This window comes from Bos grunniens, chromosome 19 (assembly GCF_055505025.1).
Source record: "Bos grunniens cultivar Pamir isolate PY7600 chromosome 19, Bosgru_T2T1.0, whole genome shotgun sequence".
Classification (NCBI taxonomy): Eukaryota; Metazoa; Chordata; class Mammalia; order Artiodactyla; family Bovidae; genus Bos; species Bos grunniens.
Window position 1 is genome coordinate 18,633,325 of NC_141183.1, and position 17,004 is coordinate 18,650,328.

A 17,004-nucleotide genomic window follows, 5' to 3' on the forward strand; every position below is an offset into this window, starting at 1 on the left:
AACCTTCCCACTTCCGTGTGGCTCAGGGGCCTGTGCCCTCTGCCCCCCTCACACCTGCTGCTCACAGGGGAACACTGGCCCTGCTCGTGTGGCCACCAGAGGGAGGGGACTCTTCCAGGGCCCAGACTGATGCTGGATCCCAGACCCAAGGCCCTGCTTCTATTACAGGTACCAACACCTGACCCAGGCCAGCCCCGAGTGGGCCCAGCTGCCAGGGTGCCCAGAATGTACATACCTTCTCTGCCCCCATGCTGGGGCACTTCCAATTGTACAGGTAATACTGTAGGTTGCCATCCCCAATGCCGAACTTGAGCTTCTCCAGGAAGGTTTTGTTCTCCATGAGATCCAGTGCATTGAACACGTCAAACCCTTTCTGCGGGGCAGCAGGGAGAAACAAGGACAGGTGAGGATGGGTGGACGCCGCCTCGCATTCCTGCCCTCTCTCTCCTGTTGTATCAGAACTGCCTCACGGGCAGGCGGCCAGGGCAGCGATCTGCCTTCAGAGGCGCCTGCTGCTTCTGTGGACATCCAGACTCCCGTTAGCGCCCTGCTCTCTGGTAGCAGTTCTCATGACGTGCTGAGTGCCACCTTACCTGGCCTCTCCGCAGCGTCCCCACAAGGACGCATTTGTGCACCCAGAGTCCAGGCCGCCGCTCCCATTGCTATGCTTCCCTGAAACATGCAGGTAACTTCCACAGTCCTCTCTGGAGACCAAGGCCTGAACCTTTTCCTAAGAGAAGGTGCTCAAGAGCACCTCTGCTCTTGAGCCTCACTGCTCCCCAACTCCCTGTCGCCCCAAGTCCCAGGCCTTGGCGCACCGAGGGACTTAATGACATGTGACATGCTTCTCTGAGGCTGTGACAGACTTGATCAGGGACTGGATGGTGGCTGGCAGCCGGCGCACAGTGGACCAGGCCGAGCGCAGGTAGACCCCACGGGCTAGGGCTGCCCAGTGACCTCTCAGGTGAGAGAGAAACCTGGACCCCTCTCCGCCATGCCCCACCAGTCAGCGGCTCATGACTCACCACAACAGACACCACCAATCTTCCCATTCCCACATTGGGGAGGTCGTAAGGAGAACCCCTCACCTCCCCGTGCAGGCCTGGCTATTCAGGCTCCTTGGCAGCACCTCCCGTGAGAACAAAACTCACTGAAATACATCAGGAGTTCAATGCCTTCACCTGGTGTGGACACTCCTTGCTCCCTCCTAGTTTTTGAGCTGAGGGCTGGAAACCGCTAGGCTGCTCCCAGAGTGAAGCAGGAAGATGACGAGGCCTTGAAGCCCCCCCGCCCAGGAGCAGCTCCTGAGAGCTGTGCTCAGCACTGCCCCACCGCCCCTTCCCTCTGGTTGGCTCCTCACCATTTTGGCGAGAACGAGGGCGTCGCTCATGAGGTCTAGGAGAGGGGTCTGAGTGTGAACATTGTAGAAAGAGTAAGCAGCCTTCAGACTCTTGTGGGTCGGGTGGTTCATGATGGTGGACGGAAGTGTATAAAAGCTCAGGAAATCAGTCACCTCCCCGTTTGCATTCTGATGGGAAGACAATAAAGAAGGCAGGGTCACACCGGCACGGGGCCGCGCAGCCTGGGAACAGAATGTTCCCATTGCCCTCCGCCACCCTCGGGCAGCTCTGTCCCTCCAGATGAATGAGTGGAAACTGAAACAGGATACACAGGGAGGAGAAAACACATCAAGAGGGAACCCGAGGACGGCGCTGGGAGGAAAACCCAGGCTGGGCCGGAGACTGACTCTGCCACACTCCTTCCCCACCTGCAGCAACAGGGCCTTCTCACAGCTCATGGCCCCACAAACGTCCAGCCAGCTCCAGACCCAGCAGAGCTCACCTGACCAACTGGGGCTCAGCTCTGTCTGCTCAGGGTCAGCAGCGGGGAGGGAGAGATGAAGGGCTCACGCCAGGGCCAGAAGAGCTCTTTTTAGCAAATGCAAGCTACAACTTCCTGCCTTTAGTGGAGCCCAAGCACAGGTGGTCCAGGAAGGCTAGGGTGCCAACTCTCTGGTCAACTGCTCTTCGGTTACCGAGCCCGGGGATACCCATCACTGCGGGAGAACGCCTCCCTGTCCACGGGGCCAAGGCCCAGAACACGCGTCCCCGCTCACCTCCACCACAAAAGTGTCAATGATATTCTCCTGGGGGTAGAACCAGTGCTCCACCTCCTCCTGGCTCATGACAGGCGTGAGGTGGAACTGCTTCAGGTACCGGCTGAGGAGCTGGTGCACTACTGGAATGTCCTTTTTCTCCATTGGTCGCAGCCCAGCTGTCTTGGGAGTCTGGAAGAAAGAAACCAGAGAGCATGAGATGTGCTGACCATGAGCGCCCTGGCTCCCTCTCAAGTCCTCCACGAACCGAAAAGCTCATGCTGTCTGCCTTCCTACCCTGACCCTGAGTCTACCCCCCCACGCCCTCAAGAGAGCCTCCTCGATCATCTCAGGTAGCCCCCTCTCACCCGCTGTCCACATCCGCAAGCACAAGTCCCACCCTCATGGTGAATCTGGCCCTTTCCCTGCCGGTTAAGGCTGCCATCCTTGGCTAAGGCTGTTGCGTCAATCTCTTATCCACATGGCCCAGGCTGGCTTCCTAAGAAAACACAGCCCATCACAGCCCTGCCTGCTCCAGACGCCCCAGCACAGGGCCCAAGACCAGCCACCCTCGGAACCAGTGGTTGTTGTAGCTGTGACCGTCTGTATTTCTGGCCCAGGAGCGCTCAACAGAAGCGATTTTGCCTCCCAGGGGACATCTGACCATATTTGGAGATGTTTTTGGGTTGTCACATTAGGGGCAGGGTGGCTACTGGTATGGAGAAACCAGGGATGCTGGTAAACATTCTGCAACATACAGGATGGTCTGCTTGACCAACAACTACCTGACCCAAAGTGTCAATGGTGCCGTGATGAAGAAGCCCTGGCCAACGCATGGATGTGCTGAAGTGGGTCCAGCCCAGGGCTGTTCCTGGGCCTCCCAAAGGCTTTCTTAGCTCCCCACCCTTGAGCCTCACAATCCTCTCCCCCTCAACTGCAGCTCGTCTCTTTCTGCACGGCTCCATCTCCTACCGACTTAGGGCACTTCACAGGCACCCAGCCACAGGCACCGTGGAACCCTGGGGGCCCAGCAGAGTCTACCCTGGATGCCCACTTAGGGATGTCCACTAGCACACCGTTGGACCAGCAGCACCCCTGGCAGGACAGTGATGCCAGTTAAATTCAGAAGAAAAGCATTAAATTCCCAGGACTTAATCTCCTGCCAGAATCCCACTCCACAGCTGCTTCTCCTTAGAAAATGCTTAAGTGGAAAAGAAGCCATGTGATGCTCGGGAATAAATACTGTGGCTGAGGGAACATCCCCAAGGGCTTAATACACAAAGGTGAAAAAAATGAAAGTGTCAGTCACTTGATAGTGCCCGACTCTTTGCGACCCCAGGTACTGTAGCCCGCCAGCCTCTTCTGCTCATCCTCCAGGCAAGAATACTCAAGTGGGTAGCCATTCCTTTCTCCAGGGGATCTTCCCGACCCAGGGATTGAAACTGGGTCTCCTGCATTGCAGGCATATTCTTTACTGTCTGAGGTGAGGTCAGCCAAATCTGCAAATGGGGTGGAGTAGGTTTATATGGGGCTTCCCTGGTGGCTCAGTGGTAAAGAATCTGCTTGCCAATGCAGGAGACAGGGTTCCATGCTGAGGCCTGGAAAAGAAAATGGCAACCCACTCCAATATTCTTGCCTGGGAAATCTCATGGACAGAGGAGCCTGGCACGCTACCACCCATGGAGTCAGAAAAGAGTCAGGACACAACTTCGTGACTAAATAATGACAGGTTTATATACCGCAGTCACTGCCTGACACAACCGATTCCCAGTGCAAGACCTGCTTTATCTGTAAGTTTACACTGGAGTATACTTGAGTAGCACCGTTGTGTTAGTTTCAGGTGAACAGGAATTGCTTTTAAAACTGCAGCTCCACAAACTCCAGCTGCCAAAATTCCTTGCTAAACCTGATGTCACTAGGGAACACTCACTGACCTTATTTCTACGTGGCACCACCCACAGTGACACCTCAAATCCTGGACTGAAAAAGCAGCCCTGCTGGGGTTCTCCCACAGGCAAGGAGATCCAGAGACATTCTCCTAGCTGCAACACCACTTAAAAGAATGCTCTCTGTCTGCCTAGCAGGCGGGACCAGTCTAGCATGAGAACAGAAAGGAGGGGACACTCATTGTGGCTCCCTAGTCTGGTCTCCTGGGCAGTGCCTAACTGTGCTGCGGCGGGCCCTCCAAACTGGACACTGATGACCCTGGCCCAGCGGTGGGTCGGCCCTCGGGTCAGCCGGCACCCAGTGACTGCGCTGACCCTGCCTGGAAGGGCTCTGAGGGAAGAGAAAGGACTGTAAGACCCAGGAGCATCCATCTCACTGGCAAACCAGGCAAACCAAGGCCCAGAGTTGAAAACCAGCTCACCGAAGCTGCCTGGTCCTTCAGTGGCAAAATCTGAGCAGGAGGACTGAGCCTGGAAATCTCAGCTCCCCTCGAAGGCTCAGTCACCCACCCTCTACCCGACTCAGCAGAAGTAGCAACAGATACTCTATGGCTCGTTTACACTGGTCCTGGGATGGGCTGCAGTACAGCAGATTCCTCTCCCCACTGTGCTGCCCTCAGGCTGAGATTACAAAATAGGCGCTCTCTGAGTCTGCCAACAGATGGCAGAGAAGCGAGTCCAGGTGCAGGCTTGGGAAAACAGAAAGTCCAACTAAAATAAAACCCAGGCTACAGATAAGAGGAGGAGAGAAAGGGCAAGGCCAGGAATCCGGAAACCATGGGCTGGGCTGCTTTTCTGGTAAGAGAGCCCCCTGCCCCTGGCTCAGGCCCCACCAGGCTCTCCCGGTCTCCAGGCCTCCCTCCACCGCCGCCCCCCCACCCCCGCCGCCCTCCCGCTCCTGCCCAGGCCCCGGGGCCCCACTGGCCTCTGGTAGTCGGTACAGCTTCATGGTGCGCTGCATGGTCATGTTTCTGCTCAAGTGGGAGAACTTCACTTCAATCAGCTTCCGGGGATTTAGGGACCGATGCCAGTACCTGTGGGGACACAGACCTCCTGTCCTCAGAGGGCCGTGGCAAGTCGCACTAAGAGGACCTCTCCAGATGGCCAGCAGGTGGCATGAGAGAGCCATCAGGCCCCACTTGAGCGGGCCACCCAGGAGCTCCGTACCCCACAGTGAGTGCAGAGCGTACCCCACAGTGAGTGCAGAGCATACCCCACAGTGAGTGCAGAGTGGCCACAGTTCTTCCCATAATTTCTTCCTCAAGTTCACAAGCCCCTCCTCCGTACCAGCAGTTGTCTTGGGACAGGAGTCCTCACTCGGGGAATCAAATCAGTGGAAAAGACCCGAGGTTCTCCAAACGTCCGGCCTCTGCCTCCCTCCTCTTTGGCACCTAACTGATGTTTTCACTTTAGAAGCTCTTAAGGCAGAGAGTACTCAATTGTTCCAAAGAACTTTCAAAGACAGAGGTTTTGCTTGGTTCACAGAGATGAGACATGCTCTCTTTGGCCCACATAATATTCAGAACAAAACAGAGCCACTCATTTAAAACTATAGGACATTTACCATAAAGAACCAGATTTGGGCTCAGCCTTTAAAACAAACCCCCAGCAGACTGACCCCCTGCCATTTCCACATGGCAGGAATCAGAGGGAGCTAAGAAAGCCTGACCCCTTTGGACAGGGCATGCGCTGTGCAGGCTGTCGTTCCTACTGACTCCCTTTCACTCCCCGTGTGCCCTACTCGGCTCCTGTGGGCACCACCCCCCACCTTTTCAGACACCAGAACAGCGGATGCTCTCGGCCATGCACTGAGCTGAGGGGCAGAGCTGTGACTCATGGTGACACAAGCTCCCCAACTAGAGTGGGCACACCACCATTTCGAGAACCTCTCCAAGAAGAGGTTTTTACCTGCAGGTGCCGACAGGCTTTGGTAACACCACCCCGGCAGTGTAAACAGCTTGGAAGATGCCCTCCAGGTGAACCCGCCGGGTTATCTCACGGATCAGCACTGGAGCCACTCTCTTGGAGCGCAGCTTCTTGTGGACACACAGGAAGTTGATCTCTACCATCTTCTTCTCTCTGCAGAGTCAAGAGAAAACCCAGGGTCGAGGCTTTTACCAGGCGAGGCCATCCCTTAAAGCATGGGAGGCCCGTGTAGGGAGCGGGGCCCCCAGCACAGGCTCGTGTTCTGGCCCCACCTGTGCTCAGCAGCTAGGAACACCCTCCCATCGCCCTGCTCTGCTGCACTAGGCAAGGAACCTGGTCTCTCCTCAACACAGACTCTATTTCCAAAGAGGGACTCAAGCAAACTCCTTTATTTAAGGCACCACCGGCATCTTCCTGGTGAAGCCCCCAGAGCAAGCTGAGCGAGCCCCATCTTCAGCCATCAGGAACCCCACAGAAGTCAAGGACTATCCTACGATTTCAGGGGTTCTGACTCCCCCAAGCGCAGAAGGCTGTGGTAGATAAATGGTTCTGACATTTCCAAAGAAACGAAGAGCAGAGCTGGAAGGCCCCACGACCGTGGGTATGAGTCACACCAGCCCACTTCTGAGTGGCTCGAGCATGGCGATGCGTGACTGGCATAAGTGCCAACAAGCTGGTCAGGGAGTGGGTCAGCCCTCAGGGCGGACCCCTTCCAGCCCAGGTCACAGACAAGAGCTCCAGCAACAATTCAGAGCAAGATGGGCAGTTCCTATTATGAATTTCTATTCCTAGGAACCCAAGTTCCCTCCCTTCAGGGGAACTTCCCTCCTGCTTCTATGGAAGCTATGTATATGTTTTCCCCCCACTTTCCACGGTGGGGACACGGGTCGGGGGTGGCGCTGGTGCTTACGTGTCGTAGATATGGATGTTTGCCGGGATGGCGCTGATGAACCCAACTAGTTTCCGACTCGAGACCACTCGAACCCCACAGTGCCACTGGGGGAGCCAGCCAGGCGGCCGGAGAGCCCTGGAAGAGAGACAGGAGCTGTGGGCACGGGGCTGCCTGCCAGCGGGCTGGGCAGACTGTCTGGGCCCACCACTGAGTCTGGCTCTAACCTCATGCTACCATCTCCCTGGGGAGAGAACAGCTCAATTCTCTGAAATCCACTTTCAGGCCAAATCCTCCTGGACACCAATGGGACCAAGTCACAGCCCTTTCTTGCTGCTCAGTCCACTTGGCCTATTTACCCAACCCAGGGCTGTCACACTGAAGATTTCATACTGATCCAGTTTCTTTGTGCTCACTGACTCTGACAGCCTGAGCTGGAGCCCCAGCCTCCTTGGCTCCAAATCCAGCGGGTCCCGTGGTCAGGAGCCGGCTGTGGAGCCTCTGGAGCTCTGGGCTCCATCTCCTCCCCGCCTTCCACTCTGGCGGTCTTCCTTTCCCTCCCCCTTCAGACAGGTCCCCTCTGTGCCAGCCTCATGCCCTACCTCCTTGGATATTAAATGAGGCCGGAAAGGGGAAGGAGTGCTCAGCCAGGCAAGGCCATTTCTATACAACCAAACATGCTCAGGAAATAAGACTGAAAATGACCCTCTATTCTTTTAAATCTTAGCAGGTCTCATCCCTCCTTCCCTTCTCACCTAAAGTCATTATACAACAGACGATTTTTTCTTCTGGGTACCAATTCCATAAAGGAATTTCTCACCCAGTCATTGTGCCTTACATAAAGTTTCAATTCTGAGCTCCACTGGAAGCAATCTCCAAAACCACACACTGATTTGCCATTAAAAGGCTGGCACTTAGGAGGGATGAGCAATCTGGCGCCTTGCTTTTCTGCTCTGTGGCCTCAGAACCGTAGGGAAGTCCTTACAACTCACCACAAAAGAAATTCTGGGGAATAATCAAACCGGAACATGTTATCATCATCTTCCACATAGTTCTCATTCAGGAGAGTGTAGAGTTCTTTCAGCTGCAGAGAGAAGAGGAGCCGCCTTAGAAGTATTCTGCCAGAGGCGGGGGCGGTGGGGGGGGGCCATGGAAACCAAGGCCAATACCCTGGGGCTCCAAGCTGTTGGGAACAAGGCAAACTACCAAAAACTCTATTTAATCTCACAAATCCTTTTCATCCGGGCAGGGCAGGGACTCCTGGAACAAGCAATCTAGTGCTTAAGAGGGAAACTGAGTCACCAGGGGTAGAGGGGCAGACTTAAGCACAGGAAGTGTGGCAGGCCAAGAATGGCATCCAAGTAACAGACCACTCCATCGCAAAGACAAGGGACTGAATGAACGGACGAACAGGGAAAATGAAAGCATGAAGAAGAGGTATCCACCTTGGGGAGCGAGCTGCAGGGGTTAACTCTCAACGCGCCAGAGATGCTGTGTGCTATTCAGGCGGAGTCGTGGGCAGATCCCAGAGGCAACAGATGGGAGGGATCTGCTAGCCCTGCTTGGCTCGGCTCTTCTTAGAAGAGTCCTCGAGGAAGGCCCGAGGAGAAGCCACCTTGGCTGCGTTCTCGGTGAACGCGGTGCCCTGTCCATGCTGGTGGTCAGCCCAGGCCTACTCACCACACCACGGTCCCCCAGGTCCAAGGCGTCCCAGGTGAAGCCCTGGGGCAGCGTGTAGGGCTCCTGGCGGATGTTGTCTTTGTCAGGCTCCACAGGACCATGTGTGTTCACAACTTCTCCTGCAAGCAGAGCACAGCCATGAGTTTCATCGTTGGCTTTCTTGGGGAGGGAAGGGGCTCAGCTCAAAAACTGACCTCAGCAAATTCCTCCTGTCCCCAGGAGCCCTCCATCCAAAGAACACTCTCTCCTTGGCAATGGCAGACCGTCTCTCCGGCTACCCTTGGCCCCTAACTGAGGGCCAATTTGTGGCCAAACTTCAGAACAATCCTGGGAGCCAAGGTGGCTGGTGTCTTGGACCTTCTTTTAAATCCCCCTTCAGTTACTAAATGACAAACATGTATCTTGGCTAACTTGGCTTCCTGCCTCCCAGCTGGTATAGAGTGTTGTCATGGCTCTGGCCCAGGCCCATAGACCTGGATGGATTTATAAGGAGTTGCAACAAGGCAGCTTTTGTGTCAACAGCAGTGACAATCTACCAGGCCCATTCCTGAGGTGGACAATGGCGTCCAGGCGCCAGGCTCTCTCTGGGTCCTGCCAGCCTGGGCCTTCACCGACAGGGGCCAGTTAACTGCAGCTGCCAACTCGGGCCCACGGTGTTTACAGAGCCCTGTGAGTGCCTCTGGGCTGAATCACTGAGTCTACACCACACTGCTGGGAAGTCGCCCCCTGACACAACATCCCCGCAGGATAGACACCCCTCCCCTGTGCAATACACAAGGGGTACAGGGGATGCCGAGAAGACAGAGCCCTGATTCCTAGCCCCAGCCAAACCAAACCTATCTGACAGAACTCGGACGCATCAGCCACATCATTTCGGCCCCTGGAATTATTTGGCCCTGGTAGTTTCTACAGTTCAGAGCTTATTCGTTCATGCTCACAACTCAGAAGAGGGAATGTTTAGTACACTTTAAACACGGAGTCTTCGGGACTTCCCTGCTGGTCCAGTGGTTAAGAGTTCACCCGCCAATGCAGGGAACATGTGTCCCATCGCTGGTCCAGGAAGATTCCACATGCTGTGGAGCAACTAAGCCTGTGCAGCACAACTACTGAGCCCGTGCTCTGCAACAAGAGGAGCCGCTGCGATGAGAAGCCTGCGCACCACACCTAGGAAGGAGCCCTGGCTCACTGCAACTAAAGAAAGACCTTGTGCAGCAACGAAGACTCAGCACAGCAATAAATACATAAAATTTTGGAAAAAAAAAAAAATGGAGTCTTTGAAGAGAGAGAGCAACACTGACATACATACACCACCACGCGTAAAGCAGCCAGTGAGCTAGTGGGAGGCTGCTGCACAGCACAGGGAGCCCTGCTCGGAGCTCCGTGATGGCCTAGAGCGGCAGACAGGGGTGGGGGAGGGAGGCTCAAGAGGGAGGAGATAGATACAGTGCTAACGGCTGGTTCGAGCTGTTGCATGGCAGAAACCAACACAACACTGTAAAGCAATTATTCTCCAATTACAAACAAAAACAAAGAGAAGACAACAAAAATTTTTTAAAAATAAATAAGGAGCCTTTACAGAGGACCCACTGAGTCCATGGCTCCCAGCACAGGGCTCTGCACATTCTTGTCATTCAGCTCAAGCTGTTACTGATGGTCAGACTCCTGACCCAAACACACTGTTCTAATGTGTAACAGGCAACTGTGGACCCTACCAGGGATGGATCAGTGGGGCAGGTGTAGTGGAAATGGTTGCATCTGGCCATGAGCCAAGGAAAACACCATGAGGACTGACCATCTAACTCTCGCCCAGCACATTTACTGAACACCGGCTGGACATCATGCACCAGGACAGGGCTGGGAAAATGTCCCTGGCCTCACAAGACGTACCATCTTCTGGGGAAACAGTCAAGAAACAAGTCACAACCAATGTGCTAAGGGTCAAAGACTGCAAACAGGCAACACTGGGGTCACAGAAAGGAAGAATCCGGTTGACTCCTATTTATAAGCTGCTCTCAAGTGAAGGTTTCCTTGGGAGAAAGGCTATATTTTTCTCCCCTAGTTTAGAAACTGGCCTTTTGATTAATTTATAAAGTAGTCCTTGTGAATTAATTGACTAGAAGTCAATCCACTTTCATTTCCTTGCCATGTATAATTTTTTGAGCCTTATAAGCCAAGGGCCAGACCCCTGGGAAACACCACGGATCCCTACTCTAGTCTTGAGTAGGTGCTAATCTATTTTCCCTATCTTATTTTGAGTTTATACCCCCTTTTATTTAAACTTCAGAACCCTTTATCATTTTTCTCCAAGATGATCTCACAGACAAGATACAAGTGATCCTCCTCACCAGATGACAATAGTCTCAAGGCCAAATCATTTCATTCAGGCTGGCTACCAGGTCCTGCCCACACCAGGCACTGCCATTTGCACCTTCACCATCTGTTCTCAGAATCCTAGACAGCGCCAGCTCTGGGGCAGGAGCTGGTGAATGACATGGATGCAGGTCCTTGTCATCATGGGGCCCAAAGAGACAAAGCAAGCAGGCACTTGCCACTCAGCATAATGAAAGTCCGCAATAATGAAGTATGGGGGGATGAGGAGGAGATGGAGAAAAGACCTCTTAGAAGAAACATCTAAAGATGTGACCTCAGGGATGTTCCTGGCGGTCCAGTGGTTAAGATTCCGTGCTTCCACTGCAGTGGGCACAGGTTCGATCCCTGGTCAGGGAACTAAGATCCTGCATAAAAAGAAAAAAAAGATGTGATTTCAAGGATAATTAGGAATTAGGCAGGGGTAGACTGGGTGGGGCAGGGAAGGTGGGTACACTGCGGAAGAACAGAGTCAAGACCTGGAGATGAAAGGAGGGGAAGAAACTAGGAGACAAGGCTGAAGAGAAGAGCGGGGGCCAATCGTGGAGGACCCTGCAAGCTGCGAGAGGCTGGACTTTATCCTAAGGGCTGTGGGACATCCTGAATGGGTCTTTAAGGGGGATGGTAGGGAGCAGTGACATCCTGAGGTCTGAATTGTACAAAGAGCACTCAATAAGTGCTTGTCAACTGAGTGAATTTGTATACAAAATATTCAACTGGTAAGTCTTGATCTGTGTGTTGACAAACTTGTTCTCATAGGTTGCTGCTGCTGCTAAGTCACTTCAGTCATGTTGAACTCTGTGCGACCCCATAGACGGCAGCCCACCAGGCTCCCCCGTCCCTGGGATTCTCCAGGCAAGAACACTGGAGTGGGTTGCCATTTCCTTCTCCAATGCATGAAAGTGAAAAGTGAAAGTGAAGTCGTTCAGTCGTGTCCGACCCTCAGCGACCCCATGGACTGCAGCCTACCAGGCTCCTCCGTCCAGAGGATTTTCCAGGCAAGAGTACTGGAGTGGGGTGTCATTGCCTTCTTCATCTCATAGGTTATCTCAAGGCTATTTACCATTTGCAAGACAAAGCTGACAAAGCAGAGTGAGAGGAAACACTGAGAAAGAAGCAGCCACTCAGAACAGACTCGCAGTTTGGGGTGCCGGCAATGTTGAGAGCGGCCCAGGGGTCCTGCCCGCCACCTTCTACTGGCTCACGAGCACCTCTGGCCAAGGAGGTGGGGGCTGCTTCTCAGGGGGCAGAAATGCAACCAATTGTCTCCGGGCTTCCATGAACCGGCTGTGGAGGACACTGGGAACTTTGAAAGGCAAACCTGGGCTTTCAATGGTTCCTTTCTGCACACTCTACCCCTAAACTCTCTCTTTGCCTTCTAATACTCAAGATCCAAAAGTAAGCACCGCAGGGCAACTGTGAAGGACTTGGGAGAAAAGAATGCGAGACCTGGGAGACCTTAAGCCAAGCAAGCAGGACAAGGGAAGGACAGAGTGAGGAAACCTCTCTTTCAGGGCCCAGGGCAACCAAGTCCAAGTCGGCGTTCTCCCTTTCTTTGGTAGAGTTACTTTCTAAACTAATCTAACTGTGGCCAGATTCCAACCCACTAAGGTCAGGCAAAGAAAAAGGATTCCTCCTCCTTCCATTAGTGTGGGAAAAGCAGTGCCTTTTAAAAAGAAGAATGACACAGTCTGAAAAAGGGGATGAGAAGCTGATTTGGGCACACAAGAGAACTATTATACAGCTGAAAACACTGGCTGTTTAGAAGCCTTTCAATGGTGAACTTAGGATGATTGTCTACTTGAAATTAGGAGGATGACTTTAAAGAATTCTGGGTCTCTTGAAAGTGTTAGTTGCTCAGTCGTGCCTGAGTCCTCTGAGACCCCATGGGCCTGCCAAGCTTCTCTGTCCATGCAGCTCTCCAGGCAAGAAGACAGGAGTGCGTAGCCATTCCCTTCTCCAGGGGATCTTTCCAACCCAGGGATCACACCTGGGTATCCTGCATTACAGCCAGAATCATTACCGTCTGAGCCATGAGGGAAGCCCCTAGGTCTCTTGAGTGGAATACAATCTAATTCTAACTCTCCCCACAAGTCGGGCAGTGCGGCAAACACAGGACATTTGATATGCTTGAGATTCAAAATTACTAGCCCTCATTTAAGTGGAAAAAATGAAAGCAAGAAGCTATAAATGACACCACCCAAAGGACACTCAGAAGCAGAACTAGGGTGACACCTCAGCCACGTGGACCACCCGATGCCTGTGATGCAGTACTTTCTATCGGCTAACTCAGACACAGAGGAGGAATCCTTTATTTGGACTTGACTGACCTGAAAGGCAGACTGGCCAGACACTCGCAGTGATCCCTCTTCCAAAAAGTCCCACACTCCACGCTGCCACAGGCACGGGGTGGGGAAACAAAACTGAGCCAGGACTTCCCTGGCGGTCCAGTGGCTAGGACTCACACTCCCCGTGTAGGGGGCTGGCGTTCAGTCCCTGGTTGGGGAGCTGGATCCCATATCCCACCACGAAGGTGAGAGATCATGCATGCCTCAGCTAAGACCCAATGCAGCCAAATAAATAAATAAATAGTAAAAAAAAAAAAAAAAAACAAAAAAAACTGAGCCTCATTTCCCCTTTCCGAGATCATCCAGGTCCCGGTGAGGAGTACTGTGGCTTTTTCATAAGCTTTCTGAGAATAAAACTGGAGCGCCCTCTAATTTACAGGTGGAGAAACTTTGGCAAACAGCAAAGAGTAAATGAGCTCAAGCAAGAGAGAAGCGAACTCCATTATGCTAACCTGCCTCCTGACCAGATGCCATGTCTGTGAAGAATGAAGTCACCCGTTTGCAAATTCTTAATGAAAAATCAAATCAAACCAAAACTCCATCTGAACACAGCAAAGGTGGAGGCTTCCCTGTTAGTCCAGTGGCTAAGACTCCACGCTCCCAGTGCAGGGGTCCCAGGTTTGATCCTTGGTTGGGGAATTAAGATCCCACATGAGGCAACTCAGGAGAGTTCAAACACGGGAACTAAAGATCCCACATGCCACAACTAAGACCCAGACCAGTCAAATAAACAAACAGATAAATAATAAATATTAAAAAAACCCACAAAACCCAGTAAAGATGCATATCAGCTTCCTCTGAATGTCTCTCTGTGTAATCCACTTAGAGGTGGAGCATGTAGCTCTTGATTCTTCCTGGGGGAGTGGTCACTGGGACCCATTACTAGTAATGCCCGACTAACAGCATTTATTGTTCGGTCGCTCAGTTGCGTCTGACTCTGTGACCCCATGGACTGTAGCATGCCAGGCATCCCTGTCCTTCACTATCTCCCAGAGTTTGCTCAGATTCATGTCCATGTGATCCAAAGCCTTGCTGGAGGGCTTAGCCAGTGGCCTGGAACCTGAATGGCCTGGGCAGCCCGACAGACCTGGTGGATGGGTCAGGGCAGGGTTCTAGTCAATAGACTTCAATAGAACAGTGCCTGCTGCCCGTTCACCACCCATAACGACCTGGGCACTGCTTTGCTCTCCACCCCATAGGGACACATCTCAGCCTGTTTCTGGACTGTGACTAAGCTGCCTGCAAACCATGTGCTTCAGAGCAGAGCTTCTCAAACTTTCAAAGTGGACGCAAAGCCCCTGCAGGTTCTGATTCTGCAGGCCTAGGGCTTGAGCGTCTTCGTGTCTACCAGCTGTTCAGCAATGCCCGCCCACCCTGCTGTTTGGAGGGGCACGCTCTGGAGTAGACGACTCTACTTGGGCACAGATGCCCCCTCCCCACCACACACAGTCAGCTCTCACCGTGTCTTAACACGGACAGCCTGAAGGTTACCTACGTTTGTGGTTCACACATACTTTTTTTTTTTTTTAACATACCTACTTTTCCAGTCACACAGAAAATAGAAATTGGGCTACCGATGGGTCCAGAATCATGACGCAACCACTACAGAAACTTCCTGGCAATAATGCCATCTGCAGTCACCATGGAGGCGAGCTGTGGCTGGGTGTCAGCAGGCATCTCTAACCTGCTACAACCAGTCCCTTCTGGAATGCACTTATTTTCTGCTCGTCCCACCCTTCTGAGAGTTCATCATAGCTTTTTGAAGAGGTGCCAACCAAACCTGTATATAGTAGTCCAGGTGTTAAGCCATAACCGTTAATCAAAATGTCAAGTCATTTTGCATTCAGTCAGCACAGCACACACTGTCTGAAAGGCAAGGGAGGAGGTGGGGGACTGGCCCATTCCGGATTAAACACCTGCCCAGATATACAAGACAGTCTCTATAAAATCTGTGTGAAGCAATACATACATGGGCGCACATCCCCACTCATCATGTGCCAAGGCAGTCTTTCTTTGCAGATTTATACTGGATGATGATGGACTAAAAGGACCATTGTTTATCCTCCATATGGGCTACTGTGAAATGATAAAGTCCCTGAACATCAGTCTTTTCTGAACCGCACTGTAAAGACTACCCTCTAAAAATGGCCACCAAGGAACAATAGGACTCTCTTGTCCTTCCCCACAAATCCCGAGTGGAACCCTTAGCGTGGCTCAGGCGCTCCCGTGCCCTCTCCTCGGGAAGAAGGCACATACATACCCAATTTGGGGACAGGCTGCGTGTCCCAGAACTGGTAGCTTCGTTTGCTAGCCTCTTCCATGGTTTTCGCAGGTCCCTGACCCACTGAAAAAAGTTCAATAGCCTTCTGTATTTCCTGGATCCTCTCTGCTGGCAAAGAGTTCATCTGAACAAGACAAAGTTGGGGAGAGAAAAGGTTCATTATGTTAATAAGCATTTTTGATTCATTCACGTTCAGGAGTTAAGGGAGTACAACTCAAAGAAGGGGTGTGGCTTCTCAGAGGTTAACTGCTGTAGGACAACTGGAAAGAGTGATTGATGATGAGCCGTGTGGTGGGTGGGTGCTTCCTACAGGGTTTCTCCTCTTCTTAGTCTTATGATGTTTGACGGCAAAACCTGGCTTAGTGTAAAATTTCAAACATGCGGCAATGTAAATACACACAGAAGGTAAAAACCCAACAGTCCTGTCCCTCAAATATAACCCTTGTCATCAGCAGTCTTAAATTTGGGAGGTGGGGTGGGAAAAGGAAAATATAATCTCAGACTTTTCTGCATACAAGTTCCAAACACACACACGATTTTCAAAAACTCAAATTGAATGGCAGAGTATTATTTTACTGACTGTTCTTCTTTAAATATTGAATCTTACAGGCCATTCCAGGGGGTCACATGGACCTGCCCATTCAACAACTGATTCCCCTATGAGCACAGACCACAATGTATCTGGCCAACCTTCTCCCACTGGGCATTTGGTGATCCTGGTCTTCAGTTTTACAGACAGTGCTATAATGAACTTTCTTCTGCATCTATTTTTTGCTCACTGAATAGGTCCTTCTGCAGGATAAAGTTTAAGAAAGGAAGATTGCTGGATCAAAGGGGATGCACATTTGAGATTACATATATTATCAATTTACTCTTTAAGAAGAGAGTATCAATTAAGAAAACAATGAACGGTATATGAGAGTATGTTTCTCAAGACTCTCATCATTAGATTTACCAAATCTTAAACTCTGCCAATCTAGGGGGGGAAAATAGTTGCTTTAATTTTCATTGTAAGTTGAACCATCTTTTCATATAAAAACCTTTTTCTTTGTGAATGGCCTGCTTATTTCATTAGTTTAAACTGACTTATGTAGTGCAAATAATTGCCCACTTTGTTATCTTTTGACTTTTTCAGAGAAGTTTGATAGTTGTCACTTTTTCTTTTATGGCCTCTGGATCTTATGTCCAGTTTCAGATTCTACAAATACCTTTAGGTTCCTCTAATACTTTACTGCTTCCTTTTTTCATTTAAATTGTAAAGGAAAGGGAGACTACAAACCCATACATTTATATTGCTCATTCCTGGGAGGCAGAACTCTTAAGTGATTTTCATTTTGTTCCTGTTGCTAGGTTTTCCCTACACTCCTTATAACGTATGGCATCATTCTCATAAAGAGAAAAACAGAAGGGCTACGCAAACGGTGTTTTGCTGCGATTTTCTCATTTTGAAGTGAACCAGTTTGATAAAGGTT

General features: G+C 51.7%; 1 protein-coding gene across 2 annotated transcripts in view; it reads right to left on the reverse strand.

Moving 5' to 3' along the window:
* The window catches only part of NMT1 (N-myristoyltransferase 1), a 34,233-nt gene that overhangs the window by 3,893 nt on the left and 13,336 nt on the right, over nt 1-17,004 (reverse strand). The window contains exons 3-11 of one of the 2 annotated variants that reach the window (XM_086357243.1): nt 15,512-15,656; nt 8,537-8,655; nt 7,849-7,940; nt 6,878-6,994; nt 5,950-6,120; nt 4,967-5,075; nt 2,117-2,287; nt 1,361-1,528; nt 236-373 (exon numbers count right to left, since the gene is read on the reverse strand). In XM_086357243.1, coding sequence (XP_086213369.1) covers nt 236-373; nt 1,361-1,528; nt 2,117-2,287; nt 4,967-5,075; nt 5,950-6,120; nt 6,878-6,994; nt 7,849-7,940; nt 8,537-8,655; nt 15,512-15,656 — 1,230 coding nt within the window. Of the gene's footprint in view, nt 1-235; nt 374-1,360; nt 1,529-2,116; nt 2,288-4,966; nt 5,076-5,949; nt 6,121-6,877; nt 6,995-7,848; nt 7,941-8,536; nt 11,272-15,511; nt 15,657-17,004 lie in introns of both variants that reach the window. The other variant, XM_086357244.1, reaches the window with a different exon arrangement.